This window comes from Fistularia commersonii, chromosome 32, assembly GCF_037954325.1.
Source record: "Fistularia commersonii isolate RoL2024-O1a breed Wild chromosome 32, RoL_Fcom_v1.0, whole genome shotgun sequence".
Taxonomy (NCBI): domain Eukaryota; kingdom Metazoa; phylum Chordata; class Actinopteri; order Syngnathiformes; family Fistulariidae; genus Fistularia; species Fistularia commersonii.
The window spans coordinates 6,976,852-6,994,093 of NC_141315.1; the positions used below are offsets into that span (position 1 = coordinate 6,976,852).

Sequence of the window (17,242 nt, forward strand, 5' to 3'; positions counted from 1 at the left end):
CGTCCCCCCCTCTTGCCCGGCGGTAAACCCTGCTTGACTTCATCACCCGCACGCGTTCTGTCACGTCTCATCTCCGTCCGCGGCTCATGCCGGTAAACTGTCCCACTCCATCCCCCCACCCGTGGGATTAACAGAACTCGGAGAGCCGAGCACGTTGCAGCGAACCGTGCCGCCTGACCAGTCTCTGCCCCAGGGGGACTCAAGGGGAGAGGGGGCGTGGCTTCAACGGCAGGGGCGTGGGTGACGTATGTGACGTAGTGAGCCGTTTGCGCATGCGCTGTCATCTGGTAAACACTGCGCCGGTACCGTTGACGTCCGGCGGGGGTTACCGGCGGCGGTGGCTATGCCCGGCGGCGAGTGAGAGGGGAAAGAAAAGCCCGAAGTCGAGCTGCGTCTTCCAGGAACGGAGTAGGAGGAGGAGAGGACTCGAATGAGCCATGGCTCTGGCTTTCGTGCTGTTAGCCATCATTTTCACGCTGCTCGCCATTGTGGTGGCGACGTCGCTGTTGAACGGCTCGCCGCCCCCCGCCGACTTCATCGGTGCGAGCGGGCGCTTTGGCGGCGGTGCGGCGGGAGGGGAGGGCCGGTCTGCGGCCAAACATAACGGACATGTGCCGGAGAGGAAAAAGACGGAGGACGAGGTGGAGGAAGAGGAGGTGACGAAAGAGCCGGCGGGGGCTTCGGACGACTGGGGGGAGCTAAGCGGAAGCTCCCATGATCACTGGGACGTGGTGAAGTCTGTGCAGTCGGTGAGTGTTCGTCCTTTACCGGCGGCGGAAACGGCGTCTAATGACGTCGTAGCCTTTTAATCTGTTTACCCGCCGTCCCGGAGAAACACCGGGTTCGTTTTCACGTTTCAATTAAGGGGTGAAATCCTTCCCGGGAAAAATGTGACTCTTTTCGAGCAGTGGTTTTCCTTTCTACGGGAACCCAGTTGGGTCAAAATTCACCGAGCGACCCTGCTGTGTATTTGTGAACGATTGCTTTTCGAGCTCTGCATAAACTTTAACATTTAGATCTGTCTTATTGATGTTTTTATAGCTCACAACTTTTGTTATCAGCTCACCTGTATGCTGAGCAGACGTTGAATCGGTTGTACCAGCAATAACTTTGATTCCTTTACAGTGCCACTATGTATTATTGTATTTTTTTTTTTGTTTGCTTTATATGGTTTTAGAGATTTTCAGTCCAGTTTGAGCTAATTCACAAGCAGTTTAATTTCTTTTCATTTCATTGGATTGTTACAGCGGAAGAAAAACACTGTCAGACACTAAAAACAAGTATAAACATTTCAATAGTGTTTTTCATTCTTTGTTATAAATGTGTAAAACTGCACCATCTAAGTCCGATAAGGAAAATCTGGGATGTGCTACAGGGTCCTTGCGTCCTGCCACCCGACCCCGTTTGGATTTGTTTAATTTTTCAGGCAAACAAGCAGGTGTGCAAACATCAATTGCCATCAAATCAAATCTTTGTACTTAAGACCTTAAAACACTTGATAGCCTTAACCTTGACAATTTATATCTTATTGTATTTCTTATTCTCCCTCCTTCCTACTATTATCTATTATTGTTATGTTTTTACTTGAAACTCTGGCACAACAATTTCCTTTGGGATAAATAAAGTTGTTCTCATTCTCATTCTCATGAAAATCAAAAGAAAAACAAAACTCCCGAAACCCTGATGCACATTAACTCCAACTAAAATTAACAGAATGAATCCCCGTCTGTCTCTCCCCCGGTCTTTCTAGTTGGCTCACTCGCTTTTATTTGCTTTTCACAAGCAAGAGACACTGATTGTTGGAATAAACATGAGCTGTAAAAACAAGGCGGGGCCTTTGCTCTTCCAGATACAGAGCCAGAGAATAATACATTTGTGAAATTCACATGCCATCCCCCTCCCCCCCCTTTTTTTTTTTAAAAATGATGCTGTCATAGGAGACACTCCTTACAAATAAATATTGACCCTCCATCCTAATGAGAGGTAGTTATATGAGCTTTGTCTTATTTTGATATTATTGAGCTTTCAGAAAGTATCCTTATTTAAGTAAATGTGTGACCTTTGACCTTTCAAACCATGTATTTAATTCAATACTTTTGTTAAATTGATTTTTGGAATGTGATAGCTGAATATTGTGTTTATTTTGATGTTTTTGCATGACTTATCTTGTAATTTCATTTGGCATCACAAGTAAATTTACCATTTCTTAACTGATATCTAGATATTTCCATTAAGTTTTTGCCACGATTTATGATTTTTTTCAACTTCTAGTCTTCTATTCTAGTTTAGTTGATCTGTAGCTCTTGTTCCCTGTGATTTGAAACGAAATCCAATATATTTGCTGAAGATAAAAGGGAATGAGCAGAAATGCGAATAGAATTAGCAGAAGGCCTGCCAGATATTACGATAGTGCCTGGCTCTGTTCAGATCAAATCACTATGTCTGTGTTTTTGGTCAGTTAATAAACATGGAAAAGGCAACACAGTTTGATTCATTCGGTCTAAACCCCCACCACGCCCCGGAGTCATGGATGGGCACTAAACAGTGCTAAATTTTTGGCTAAAGGTTCATCAGAAGAGGTGACAGACAAAGGTAAAACTAGGTTATATTATTCAGGGTTAATTATCAAACAACCCCGCAGATACTCAGAGACACCATTTAAATGTGAATGTTCTGAAGGGAAGTCGGTGTGAAATGAATCGCCCTTCTTCTGACCGCTCAACAGGAGGAGGAACATCCTCACACTCACACTGAGGATCTGCCAACCCCAGTGGATCACTCCACCTCCGCCGCCGGCCTGTCTGCTCCCAGGCCCGAGTCCAGAAACGCAAGCCTAGACTCATCATCCGAGGCCTTGTCGGGGAGGGGTCAGAGGTCATTCATTGGGCTCTCTGATAAGGAGCTTCTAAAGTGTGCTTTCTCTTTCCCTCAGACCGAAGGAGCCACAGAGAGTCCGGATAGCAATGGTGAGCACTCTGATGATTTCCGTCCTTACATAATCTAAATCTCTTGCCAAAAATCACTCAAAATGGATTCATGAACTAAAATCGTCGTTCGATTTTTTTTTTTATCGCATCTCGTAGCAGTCAGCAGTGCTGTTAGAGTTCACAGTTATCACTGCCACTGTTTTTGTGTTGACTTTTGTTAATAAACAAACATTATTTATTGCAGCTATGAGATTTTTTTTTTCTAATTTCTTGCAAAATGCAAGAGCTTAACATTTTGCTGCATCTCTGTGAACCAAGAGCAACTCCTGAAGAAATATTTATTTCAATCACTGCGTTTATTTTCTTAAAAAGGTCTCAGGCCCTTCCTAATGAAACTCTTGTTTAATTCCAGAAAACAAGGTGGAGTCGAACGCTAACAATTCCTTGAACTACATCCCCGGAAAGGCGCGGTCCCACCACATGGAGATGATGATGTCCAAAGAGGAGCTGGAGGAGGAGCAGAGGTGAGATGTCTTAGATCACTTTTCTTTACACCGTGTTCTAGTTGAACACTCGGTTTAAAAACGCACCTAGCCCTGACATGTTTAATCAATATTCGTCCACCTAACTCGTAACCACGGCAACCAGGTAGAGCACAGCTGTCAAAGTCCACATACCCGAGAAGCTAATGAATAGTGGGGAAAAGTGCCGCCGGTGCTGTTTTTGACACGTTTCCTTCGATCTGACCGGAGGGGGGAAGAGCAATCCTGATGAAGAGGAAGCGGCAGAGGAAGGATAAAATTAGACGAAAAAAAAAAAAGAAAAGCGACTTTTGCTCACTTGGAGTTTACACAGTTCACGTAGTTTGGCTGTAGACGGCAAAAACACACACCTGCTGGCAAACGGACAATAATATGGCATTTTCCAATATCATTATATAACAATATGGAAATGGAAATTCCATGTACTATATAATCTCAATAAGATATAATTGCGACCAAAAAAAAGATACTGATTCTCTCCAACTTTTCCAAGTGTAACTCCTCATTCAGAGTGTTTAGTCAGTGTTTATCATCATATGTACCGTCTGGAAACATGTTTCCCTAAACAAAGATATTCTTACTTTGCCATCCACTGTGAAGCAAAGTAGGTAGGAAAAAAAAAACCATTAAACAATGATTATAATAAGCATTCATTTGTTGCTCTTTGTGAGGTTGATATTAATGTATTATATATTATATTTTATATACATTATATTATCTATTCTTTGATGTGAAAATTTAATGATTGATACAGGGTACTATTTACTAATTATTTCATACAATTATTTTCCCTTTTTTTAAGCCATGAAATGTATTCAGTGCATGATAAAGTGGCAGGTAATTGACCTGTCGCAATTTTCGTTCTTAGAAAATAAAACTCCACAGGATATTAGAGCAAGGCTATATTTCACATGTGTCAATATGTTGTCCGACCGTCACACCTACTCAGCGATTATCTCTAACTTATGTCCATCCCTTTCTCCTCCCTTCTGCTCCTCCTACTCGTCCCAAGGCTGCTTCACGTGTGGCCCTGTGGTGCCGCCGTCTCTCCTCAGGGCTTTCCGCATTTAGCCGCGGTTTCAGCCCTCATCCTCGGTCCAGACCTGGCCGCTGCCAGGCGGAGGATGAATGACACGAGCCTCAAGAGGCGGCAAAAAGTAAAATCGGCAGTAGAGCCCGACTAACGCCAGCTTTTTTGGGGGCGGGTTAGAGAAAGATGGGCGTTAAAATGGAAAAAAAAAAATTGTCTATCAACAAATCAGCTCATATTTGAACTGATGTAATCATACTTAAGCTAATTTCGTCACATGATTTATCAGATTAAAATGAGCGTTTTGACTTCAAGGCATATGTTGTGTTGAATTAGATATAATATTTATATATACGTCATCTGGAAATGGGTGATATTGTTTTTCGGTAATGCAGTTTCCCTGCACAGACGTTTCCGCGGGATAAACAAACTACGGCTTTATCTTTCCGTAGAGTCACTTTCAGCCCTCGAGTTGAACCCCCGACCAATTTATTTTTCTCGGCCTTATCACCCCCCAAGTGGCCTTTCGGCGTTTGGTGTGTCTGCTGCGACAGGACCCAACACACTGCCCTGGCACTGCGCGTTGAACGTGTGACTCTCGGGTGTCAGGGACAGGTGGCCCATCTGCTCTTCTACCCGGGTGTTGATTGTGTCACTGCTCGCCACCTCTTGACAGGACGGGTGTTAGTTAGTTAATCCTCTGAGGAAGCTTCTCCAGTCTGCCGCTAGGGGATGTGTGTATGTGTGTATGTGTGTGTGTGTGTGTGTGTGTGTGTGTGTGTGTGTGTGTGTGTGTGTGTGTGTGTGTCTGAGTGACCCGAGGCCTTACAGTGCAAACCTTGAGGCTCATGGACCCAAAATACCTCAGGAAGTAAGCGGATAATTGTGTGTGTGTGTGGGTGGGTGTGTGTGTGTGCAAGTGTGTGTGTTCAACAGTTTGCTTTAAATACAGAGTAGAAAAATATTTTTGTTCTATCATTTCTGCTATATAATAATCAATTATTATATGCGTCTCACTTTTAAATCTGAAGTCCCATCACATTTAGTAACATTATTTCTGCATTGTCAGCGAGTAGTGTGTAATTTAGAAGCGTAATCGCTGTAAACTCTTTAGTTTTGTTTATTGCTAACGAACCTTTTGCGTTTTTTCTCAACGTTTAGTCCATATTTTCCGATTTTGAAAAAATGCCCGAGCCTCTTTGAACACATCTTGTTTAAATTTTTCAATGAAATCGTCGCCTTCTTAAAATAGTTGTCTAAGTCAGTTTTCAGAAAACGCAAAATACTGAGCCATATGTTGATTTAAAGAGTTGATTTGGGAAAAAAAAATGACAGGCACTTATTTTGAGAAAGCGTTATGTGATTCGGGGCTGTCTACCCAGGATCGCCTGAGGGGGACGCCAAAGATCAAGTTTGATATGCGTTTGTTAATAAGCAAGCAAAGTCACAAAAGTCAGTTGTCAAGACAAAAAGTCTAGCAATTCCTTTATTTCCTCGCAGTCTATCACAGAATATTGTGGTCTTTGTATTTTCCAATTTCATTTACTTTCTGATTTTGTCTTTTTTTTTTGCAAACATGTCGTTTTACATCATCCCTTGGTTATATTTAATGCAGCTTTTTGGATTACATCATCTGATTCTGATAAAATCTCAAAATACCATTTTCAGTGTTTTGAAGAATAAATTTAGAAAAAATACAGGAAACCTTTTTCCATTCATTTTGAATTAGAAAGTGAAAAAGACCACGTTAATCCTTGCACTGCATCAGAACAAGCTGATTATGAAGCCCTGACTGTTTGCTGAGGGAGGGATGTTATCAGACTCTTCACATATCCATGATTGCTGAGCTGTATCAGCTTTTATGCAATTAATGTTTAATGGGCGGCATGCAGGGCTTGTCAGCAATTTCAAAACTTGAAAAATTCTGATATTAAAAAGTATATAAAGTCATACACTGGTGGCAAAATCACAGGTTATCATCACCAGCAATGAAACCTTTCCCGTCAAAAGTGGCAAATCAAGTCCTCCCCAACTCTTTGAACTCATTCCTCAAGTTTCCTTCAAAAAGAAAAAGAAATCTTGTTAAAAACCTCTCCCCGTTCTCTCCCCAGGGTGCAGCGTGAGCAGCTGGCAGCCATCTTCCAGCTGCTGAAGGACAACACGGAGACGTTCGGGGAGGTTTCCGAGGGGGACATGGAGGAGCAGCTCAGACTCTACTCCATCTGACTCCCGTCTTTGACTGTCACGCGTTGCTGGACAGGCGCGCCCCCACCCCCACCCCCCGCCCGCCTTACCCGTGAGCGCCACCCGAAGGACAGTTTCCCCGGACCCGACTCCTCGTTGGTGTTTTTAAAACCTCCAGCAATCCGGGCCCCGCTCTGCGAAATTCGAAATACTGTCATGTCCTGATGTTTTCACTGCCGTGTCGTCCGGTGGTCGTTCACACCAAAGCAGCAGTTTTTTTTTTTTTTCTCCGTTTGTTATTTTTTTTCTAGCTATTCCATCAGACTATAAGGACCATGAGGGACTGTTATTTCTTTTAGTTTTATATTTGAAAAAAAAAAAATATTTATGACTCAAGATTTTTTTTTTTAACTTTATTATCAATGAATCCTGTCAGTCTTGTCAGTTTACATTTGTCCAATAAACCAAGTTGCAGTACATGGCACTGTGGAAATGTGTGTGTGTGTGTGTGTGTGTGTGTGTGTGTGTGTGTGTGTGTGTTTGTGTGTGTGTGAGTGAAGTAAGAGAGGAGATAGCAATTGAGTATATCATTTATCAGTAACAATCCAGAAGCCCTGCCCAACAGCATGTAGCCACCAGGTGTCAAATACTCACTGTGGGTTTTCCGACATGGCTCGAGTTCCAGGTATAAAAGCAGCAGACTTGTCCTGTCGTTCGAGAGGAAAAGACTCGACACGTTTGGAATGGCCCTTCATATCACCCGGATTTTCTCTTGGCTCCTGGCGATATCAGCCGGGATTTTGATTTTTCTTATATTGAAAGACAACTTTTCAATTAACATAAGGTCAGTTGCATTTGCAGGGAAATATTGGGATGTAAAAGACAAATTCTATCGTCATGTGAAATGTCTGTCAGTGCCTTGTGTCACATTTGTGCTTTTTTTTTTTTTTTTCTTCCTAACTTAATCTCCAAATCAGCTGGGCTACCCTCACAGGGAAGTACTCGGATGTGTTCCTTGAGAGAGGCCCTAACCTCTCCCATCGCAGATGGTCCGCGTCCAAAACAACCGCCGCCTCCAACATGGTAACTCGCATCAAAAACACACACTCGGCGAAGGTGAGCACCGTGACAAGCTTCAACGGCGGTGAGAGCCGCACCGAGGAGACGCCCATGCCCCTTTTATCCATCAACTCCTTCAAGAAACTCCCCGTTTGGGATTTCGAGGACGTCTACAACCAGGATGCTCCGCTCAGACAGAATGTAAGCCTGCCGCTATGAGACTGAACTAAATGAATTGGTGATGGGCGACGATGCTTCTGTTTGTCTTTGGTGGGACCCGCTGGGAGCTGTTTGCCTTCCTCTGAGGCTTTTTGGTTGTATTAACCGTGCAATTTGGTTTGTCCTTTGGACCCGCCGCCCGTCATCGCAGTCGGGTTGCACAGGTTGCAACTCCTCCCAATAAAACTCTTCTTGAAGACATGTGACACCATTATTATTTATCCCATGGTTATGACATTTTTTTTAGAGCATATTTGAACAGAGTTGTTGGAGATTCAACATTGGTATTTTTCTCATGATTTTCAAAATAAAGTTTATTTTCCAAATTTTTAAAATAAGGCCACTTCCAAGGTCTCAAAATGAGAAAATTGGCAGTGAATCGCAGAAAATCTCTATTTGCATGTGTAAGGTGATTCATTTTCCTTTTTTTTTCTTTTACATTTTCCCCAATAATTTTAAATATTTGTTTTTTAACAGATACAGCTAAATCAATCCATCTCCGAGCTTTTTTTATGATAATTTTTGGAAATCACTTTGCAAGTTGCACAATGACCCTCTAATCGAAAACTCCTGTTTGGGGTCAGCTGTTGAGATGGTCCTGGTTGAATGAGAATAAAAGGGGGGAGCTGTTTTATTTGACAAATGAATTTAATTTTTTTCAGACCTGTGCCGAATCTCTCCGTAATTCCAATGACGAGGGTTTCAGGAAGGCTTTCCTTCCCAACATCCGTCTGTTTCTGCACAAAAACAACATCAACATGAGCGAGTGGAACCGACTCTCCCACTTCAACAATCCTTTTGGATTCATGCAATATAAGTACGACGGTATGTGTGTGTGTGTGTGTGTGTGTGTGTGTGTGTGTGTGAGTGAGAGCGTGTGTGTGTGTGTGTGTGAGTGGGGGGGTCAATGGGATAGAGCACGAGTTGAATACTGTGCAACCAAATTTGAGATGTTCAGTATAAAAACAAAAAGGGTAGCAGTATATAAGATATAGTGTAAAGTCCACATTAGGTTGCCTTTTGGGAAAATACAGATTTTGTTCACAGTGTTGTGAGCAATGAATATAGATATAGATACAGAAGAAATAAAACAAGAACAAATATAGGGATTTATTGTTCTATTAGATTCAACCATATTACACAGTTTTCCATGTGTATTAATCTCAATTTAACTTCGGCTCAGAATAAAATCCTTGGACAACAATGCCTGCAAAAAATGTAAAACTGCATTTTAGAATTAAATAGCATTTTTGATTTTTTTTTTTTTCATTTCTATCAAATTATTTCATTCAGCAATCTCAGAATTTTCAGCACAGTAATTACATCAGGGTTTTAAATGATATGATGTGAGAGGGTGTCAAAGGTCAGGTCACTAGATCTGTGCCGAATTGATACGCCATTAAATTCCTAAATATACGCCCTTCTGCCAGACAACACCTGATCAAAGCTGAAACGATAGAACTACCAATGAATAGCATGTCCACATTTCTTATTTAATTTTTGAGCGCGGGCCAGCGAAGTATCAAGTAAATTGAACAAAATTAAAATTTGCAATTTGAATATTTACTGATAATACCATTTTTTTTCCTAAATTAGCCATTTTAGCTCGTCTCACGCATGTCTTCATTCAAGACATTTGGGGTGGGAAAAAACATTTTGTGAACAGTGAATACTTTCTCAATACCAAAACGGCTACAATTATAACAAAATGTTCCTTTGTCAACGCACCAATTCATCTTGTCTCTCAATATTTGGCTTGATACAGAAACAAACAGCAAAAACTGAAAGTCAATACACATAAAGTCAATCACAAAGACAGTTTAATGATTAACTGTGAACATACTCAACAGTCTCTGGAGTTAATTGGGTGCATATTTACTGGGTGCATACCATCAACAGCGTTTGTTTAACATGTTCTTAAAGGTAGAATGTTTTACACATTAAAACATTTTTCAGGCTAGGGATCGAAAATCCTCTTGCTTCAGAAAAGATTGCGCCCCAGTCGGGCGAAATCGACGAATTTAGACAAATAGACAAACGGTATTTGAGATGAACGGATGATTTTCCAACAAAAATACTGCAGATTACTTCATTCTACTTAAATGTTAGTTTTACAGAACTGCCTATTGGCAAATAGAGTACCAATCAACTTGTCAGGCTTGCAGATTTCGGGAACGTGAGACTCAAACACCCACCCCGAGGTCTGCAGCAGCTTCCAAGACCTTGACAGCAATTAGATTTCCCATTAAACAACCCATATTTGTTTGAAAAATGTTCTCATTCATGAGTTATACTGCTCAACCTGCACTAACTGGGAGTACAGGAGAAGATCACAGCGATCACTGGATGAGAAGCAGGGGTTCTTTCTGGACCCGTCGCCAGTCGATCGTGGGGACTTATATAGACATCAGAATCAGAATATTTTAATGTTTCCACAGGGGGAAATTGCTTTTTGTTGAAAGCAGCTCCTGCGACAAAGTGGGGAAGAATCAAAAAAAGAACTCTATGTAAAAAAAAAAAGAATAAAATGAATAATAAAAAGAAAACTGTAAAGATCGAAAGGAACAAATCAAAAAAATTTAAAGGTATGTGAAAATATATATAGATGTGTATTTAGAGGTACATGTATATGATTACATGGAGTAATTATGTGTATAAATCAGGGTTGTTGTACAGGAAATCAGTCATTCCACAGAAGACAATTGCACATACGGAGAATTATTATACACAATAACTCTACCAAAAGCCAACTGACCCCGAGAACTGGCAATCACAGAGGAATTATACAGTCTGATGGCTGCCAGCCGTACCACAATTCAGCCTCTCATTTACATGTATTATAGACACATACAAACATTCACCTCATTCTCACATCATATAGACACATAACCATTCATTCTCATGCACATGTACTATAAAAACATATAAATATACCTTTCATTCATTCAATTTATTCACGTCATCCATAAACATACAACTATCCACACTCTCATTCACACATCACATAGAGACGTACAACCATTCACTGTCTCATTCACACATCATAACAATTTAAGGCCTCATAAATGTTGTTGTATGTTTTATAACGTGGCTTTTTTTTTTTTTATTAAAGATGTGATGGCTGCTGTGAAGTTGATCCCGGAGCCCAAGGAGCCGCTCCTCTCCCCAAAACCAGGCAGCAATGGATGCATCCGCTGCGCCGTGGTCGGAACTGCCGGAATCCTCAGCGGCTCAAAAATGGGAAAAGAAATCGACGGGCACGATTATGTGTTTCGGTAAGTAATGAGACGTTGTATGCATAATGACGTTTGTTAGATTGAATGACATAGTGTGCAGATGTTGATACAGCATATCTTAATTGCTGTCTAGTGGAGATAAGCACACTAATTCTGTTTTTGCGCCACCATCATGTGGGTCAACATGGGAGTGGCAGAACGCGGATGTTCATTCATAGCTTCTTGGAGTCGGCCAAAAAGCAATCTCTGTACATTTTAGCTGATTTGGAAAATAGGAAAAACTAAAACTAGAAAAGACCTTAAGACCTTAAGACACTTTACAGTCTTCACTTGTTACTTAAGACACTTCATATACATATATATATTTTAATCTGTTTGTACAATTTTCCACAATTATTTATTATTGTTATTTATTATTGTTATGTTTTTCTTATAACTCTGGCACAACAATTTCCTTTGGGATAAATAAAGTTATTCTTATTCTTATTCTTATTCTTATTCTTATTCTTATTCTTATTCTTCTTAAAAAACATGACAGATGTGTTGTTGATATCCCACAGGTTAAATGTTGATACTGATATTTTTAAGCCATGATGGTGAAATTCCGTTTTTCAAGTAAATTTGCTGATGAAAAACCAGTTACACATTTACATGCATAAACCCCATATTAGAAAATGTAATATTCATCCTCGTTGAACATTTTCAGTTAAAATGATGTTGTTTGTCCCCTCAACTTGAGGCGATGGCTCCGGGTGGATCTTGATGCTGGGTACGAACAGGGCGGCCTCTGTCTCAGGGTGCAAATGGAAGCAGTGCCCAGATGTAGGAGTGGAAATAGTGAGCGTGGCAGAAGTCGTGACCTCCCGAGATGAACAATGAGGAGACCGGATTCATGCTCGGTCTCAAAACTGCCACCTTCGCCAGGTGTGTTTTAGGTAAAACGGCGGGCACAAACAGCCACCCAGAACGAGTAAACGGCCCAACTGTTTGAAACCCAGCAACACGCTGTGACTTGGCCGAGGAACTGAGGTGATTAGAAATCTTGATAATAATAGATATAGCCCTGATGATATACCTGTGGAGGTATGGAAGTGTCTGGGAGAGGCAGCAGTAGACTTTCTAGATTTTTCAGCAGGGTTTATAAGAGTGAGAAGATGCCTGAGGAATGGAGAAGAATGTGATGGTGCCCATTTTTAAGAATAAGGGTGATGAAGAGTGGTGGAAACTTGACTGAGAGCAGAAGTCAGCATTTGTGAACAGCAGTATGGCTTCATGCCCAAAAGGAGTACTACAGATGCAGTATTTGCTTGGAGTATGCTAATAGAGAAGTACTGAGAAGGTCAGAGGGAGCTGCATTGCACTTTTTTAAACCTAGAGAAAGCATATGACAGGGTGCAAAGAGAGGAACTCTGGTATTGTATGAGGAAGTCTAGAGTGGCAGTGAAGTATGTTCGACTGGTGCAGGACATGTATGCTAGCTGTGAGACAGTGCTGACGTGTGCTGTAGGTGAAAACAAAGAAGTTGAAAGTGGAGGTGGGGCATCATCAAGGATCAGCTCTGAGCCCCGTCTAGTTTGCAGTGGTGATGGACAGGCTGAAAGATCAGGTTAGACAGGAATCTCCATGGACCATGATGTTTACAGATGACATTGCGATCTGTAGTGAGAGCAGGGAACAGGTTGAGGAAAATCTCGAGAGGTGGAGGCATGTGCTGGAAAGAAGAGGAGTGAAAGTTAATTGCAGCAAGACAGAGTAAATGTGTGTGAATGAGAGGAACTCAGGTGGAACGGTGAGGCTACAAGGAGTGGAGATCAAGACGTTGGAGGATTTCAAGAACTTAGGGCACATATGAGCAAACTGCGGCCCGTGGGCCACATTCGGCCCGTTGGTCTTTTTAATCGGGCCCGCCAAACATGTCCCAGTTTTATTTAAATATAAAATTTATATTACAGATACCGGCAAACCTTGATCATTTACTTTTCCCCTGCATGCCCACATTTCCCCAAGAGATGGCGTACCTTTTTGGTGCCCTCTTCTTCTCCGTTGAGCTTTTCCCAAAGAACCCTTCTGTAAATATGAGTGCGTCAAAGTAATGAAAAGTGGACAGTGAGTGCCGACTGTTTAATACGAAATGGACAACAAAATATTTTTTCAAAGAAGTCCGATCACAGGCTTGATATGCCAAGAAACTGTTGCGTTTTTTGAGGAGTACAATATCAGCCGTCTTTTTACTACGAAACATGCCAATTACGTTAGTAAGCAGTCAGCGAAAGGGCGGGAAGCTACTGTTGAGAGGTTGGCAGCTAATTTACAGACTCTGCAACATTTTTTCCACCTACAAACCAAGAGTCAAGAATCGACTACCAAGGCAGATTTTTTTGCTGGCATTCAAATTAGCAAAAGCTGGCAAGCCTTTCTCCGATAGCGAGTTTTTGAAAGATTGCATGGTGGAGACAGCAGGTGTTCCGAGTCCGGAAAGCCAAGGCAAATTTGAAAAGATCAGTTTGTCACGCGGGACTGTGACTCGCCCTGTTGAACTGATTGACGGATATATAGCAAGCCAAATAAGCAAAAAGGCAACAATATAAACGACACAGCGCAAATACAACGTTGAGAAGCGTAAACTACCTTGGAGTAAACTTGCCAATGTCCCGACGGATGGATCACAAAATTTAACAGGAAAAAAAACGTTGGGCTGTTGAAAAGAATCCAGGATCAAGTAAAAGATGAAAACCCTGAGCAGGATGTTATTTTCCTTCATTGTATCATCACTGGTTAAGTCTGTCTTGCAGCTTAACCATGTCGTGAATCCAGTCGTAAAATTTGTGAACTTTATCCGCGCAATGGGGCTCCAGCGTCGTCAGTTTATGGCGTTCCTGGAGGAAACTGATGCGGATCATCAGGACTTACTTTACCGCTTTCGCGTCTGACGGTTAAGTTTGGGCAAAATGTTTCAACGCCTGTGGGACCTGAAAGAGGAGATCGGCGCATTTTTCATTAATTCAAATGAAATGTAATTAAATGAATCATTCATTTAATGAAATTTGGAAAACAATTTGTCCAATGAGCCTTGCATATTCATACTTTATTACACGTTACAGGTCAAATCCTGCATGTAATTTATAGTAACACTCCATCCATCTGTAATGGATGCTATTTGGTGTGAGAGGAGGATACAGAGAATAGGGTTAGATGGAGAAGGTTGATTCGCTGGAGTGACCCCTGAAGGGAAAAGCCAAAAGGAAAAGAAAAATAAGATAATAACAGTAATAGAGATTATAAAACAATAATGTAAAAACAACCCAGCAGGGATATTTACCCCATGTGTTTGCATAATTTGACCAGAAATGATCTTAAAACGTGACATCACACTTCATATTTTGTTCTCATTAGATGCATTTTATGGCCCTCATCCTCAAATTCTGGGGCTGAATCCTAATAATCCTGTGTTTTCCTGGTTTTCAGATTTTACGATCGATAAATGCCTTTAAGGTACAGAAACGTGTCACTTGTTTCTACGACAGGATGAACGCGGCCTTGACCAAGGGCTACGAGGAGGACGTGGGGAACCGGACGTCGGTGTACGTCCACACGGCCCACTCCATCACCGCCTCCTTGTACTATTTCAAGAAGTACGGGTACAAGTCGGCCCCTTACGATGAGGTGACGGAACTCGTGGTGCAGTTTTAACGGCATAAAAACCCTCCGTACTTCCTCATCCTCATCTTCATCTGCACAGGGGATCAAATATGTGATGATTCCGGAGGGGATGAGGGATTACCAGTGGCTCCAAGGTCTTCTCAAAGGAGAGAGGGTGACCGCGGGTCCGTACAGAAACGCACGGTAAATCTAAATCGAAATATGTTTATGTTCCTATTCGATGATGATGGTACTAGTTGTATTCCTGAAGTGATCACCCATTCGGTAAGAGAAACACTTTTAATTGAACATCTTAATTGAAAATGTTCAACGGGGATGAATATTACATTTTCTAATTTGGGGTTTATATATGTAAATGTGTAACTGCTTTTTCATCAGCAAATTTACTTGAAAAAAGGAGTCTCGCCATTATGGCTTAAAAATATCAGTATTAACATTTAACTTGTGGAATATCAACAACACTTCTCTCATGTTTTTTTAAGAATAATAAGAATAAGAATAAGAATAAGAATAAAAATAAGAATAAGAATAAGAATAAGAACAACTTTATTTATCCCGAAGGAAATTGTTGTGCCAGAGCTTCAAGTAAAACATAACAATAATAGATAATAGTGGGAAGGAGGGAGAATAAGAAATACAAATAAAAATATATGCATAAATATTATTGTTAAATGTTATCAAACGTTATATGTTATTATAATATGTTATTAATATGTTATTAAAAGTTAATAAATGTTATTGCATAAATCTCCAGTTCCGACCTCAGCATTCTTCTACTGTTATATTCATAATCTCTCAATTTATGTGTCACCATCCATCACACTATCCACGCTATCCTCATCCTTATGTTTCTGCCTCTGGAAGAAAACATTTTAACCCGTTTTATTCGTGTAACTTTAATGGATTTATTTTTTTAATGTTTAGCATCGCTGTTTGTCTGTCGAGTCTCCAGGCCGAGGACGTACTATCAACGGTACAATGAAAGCAGCTTCTACGTTTTGCATCAGGACTTTCTGAGATACAACCGCAACAGGTCCGTTTTTTTTTTTAAATCTCATTAGTCTAGAAATCTTTCATGTCTTTAAGACTATTTTGACAATATTATAAAAAAGTTTATTATAAAAAATATTATAAAAAAGTGGTACTCCAGCAGGACTATTATATGTTGCTCTGGAATCCATGATATACCTAAATATAAATTTTTATTTCCTCTAGGTTCCTGAGGTCTCCTCATTTGAACAACACCTACTGGGCCATCGTGCGGCCGACCAACGGCGCGTTCACGCTCTTGCTGGCGCTGCACGTCTGTGACGTTGTGAGTTGGCTTTTTCATAACTCTTGGGAGAATGAAGTTTAGTTGACAGTCCAAAAGTAAATACATAAATAGAAGAGGACAGTTATTGACACTGCAGGGCACACGTTGGGCAGTGCAACTGGATTTGGTTTCCAGCTCTGTAAGATGCTCAGTATGATATAGAATAAATCATATAATCTTAGAGTACCTAAATTTAATTTAGGGAAGTAGAATAGAGTAGAATGGTTGACAGATTATGAATATAAATCTGACATGAGTAGTGAATACACAAATATGCAGAGCTTTTGTAAAATGTAAATTGTCACCTGAACATTTCTTCTCCATTATTTTCAGTACAAGATAGAAAGAAACTTGTTTCAGCTTTGTGCTAATTGGATTATCTGTCAATACAGTAAAAAGAAAAAATGAAAATTTGCTCATTATATTTTTTTAGACAGATTTTAACCATTTTCACAGTAGCCAGGTACAACAGAAATAATAAAGAAAATTATATATATATATTTTTTTTTTTATATGTGTGCCAGGAATTTATCTTTGAAAACATTTGAGGGCAAGTGCAGTTTGCCGAAAGGTAACCATTATAATGAAGTGTGTGTGTGTGTATGTCTGAACTACAACTCCTTGATGTTGTTCACAGGTAAGCGCATATGGCTTCATGACCGAGGACTACAAGGAGTATTTTAACTACTACTTTGAGAGGGGTGTGAAGACCCGCGTAATTTTCTACGCAAACCACGACTACGTCTTAGAAAAGAATCTGTGGAAAAAATTACATGATAGTAAAATATTGAAACTGTATCAAAGGACGCATTCAGAATCAAGTACGCCAGAGCACTGATCAGCTGGGAATTGCAGTACCATCAAGAACTGGAGTTACTTTATTGGTATTTATCATACACAACTGCATCACACACTTTTTTAAGCAAAAACTTAACTATTAAAACTGACCGAATTGGGTGGTGGCTTTACTTTTTGACAGATTTTGAAAACCAAAGTGTAGGATGTAGAGCAATCGTCTTAAGAACCAAACATTCCTTATTCGATTCCCAACTCCTCCGAGTGTGAAAGAG

General features: G+C 40.7%; 2 protein-coding genes across 2 annotated transcripts; both read left to right on the forward strand.

Annotated features, from left to right (window-relative positions):
- Window positions 1-292: 292 nt before the first annotated feature.
- Window positions 293-7,160, forward strand: mxra7 (matrix-remodelling associated 7). The gene is made up of 4 exons (XM_086139378.1): window positions 293-749; window positions 2,726-2,966; window positions 3,340-3,451; window positions 6,611-7,160. The coding sequence occupies exons 1-4, from the start codon at window positions 438-440 to the stop codon at window positions 6,723-6,725; spliced, it is 780 nt and encodes a 259-aa protein (XP_085995504.1). The 5' UTR covers window positions 293-437; the 3' UTR covers window positions 6,726-7,160.
- Window positions 7,161-7,294: 134 nt separating this feature from the next.
- LOC147215310 (alpha-N-acetylgalactosaminide alpha-2,6-sialyltransferase 1-like) lies at window positions 7,295-17,128 on the forward strand. The gene is made up of 9 exons (XM_086139377.1): window positions 7,295-7,527; window positions 7,661-7,943; window positions 8,624-8,786; window positions 11,074-11,236; window positions 14,722-14,860; window positions 14,937-15,040; window positions 15,810-15,890; window positions 16,073-16,172; window positions 16,810-17,128. Exons 1-9 carry the CDS (start codon window positions 7,427-7,429, stop codon window positions 17,008-17,010), a joined length of 1,335 nt encoding a protein of 444 aa, XP_085995503.1. The 5' UTR covers window positions 7,295-7,426; the 3' UTR covers window positions 17,011-17,128.
- Window positions 17,129-17,242: the final 114 nt, after the last annotated feature.

What these genes read in the sequence shown, in the direction of transcription:
- mxra7 (XM_086139378.1), top strand. Translation starts at nt 438, where the DNA reads ATGGCTCTGGCTTTCGTGCTGTTAGCCATCATTTTCACGCTGCTCGCC. An exon ending in AGAGAGTCCGGATAGCAATG is followed by an intron (nt 2,967 to 3,339) that starts GTGAGCACTCTG and finishes GTTTAATTCCAG; the next exon opens with AAAACAAGGTGGAGTCGAAC. An exon ending in GAGCTGGAGGAGGAGCAGAG is followed by an intron (nt 3,452 to 6,610) that starts GTGAGATGTCTT and finishes TTCTCTCCCCAG; the next exon opens with GGTGCAGCGTGAGCAGCTGG.
- LOC147215310 (XM_086139377.1), top strand. Translation starts at nt 7,427, where the DNA reads ATGGCCCTTCATATCACCCGGATTTTCTCTTGGCTCCTGGCGATATCA. An exon ending in ATGCTCCGCTCAGACAGAAT is followed by an intron (nt 7,944 to 8,623) that starts GTAAGCCTGCCG and finishes AATTTTTTTCAG; the next exon opens with ACCTGTGCCGAATCTCTCCG. An exon ending in GGGCACGATTATGTGTTTCG is followed by an intron (nt 11,237 to 14,721) that starts GTAAGTAATGAG and finishes TTTCTACGACAG; the next exon opens with GATGAACGCGGCCTTGACCA.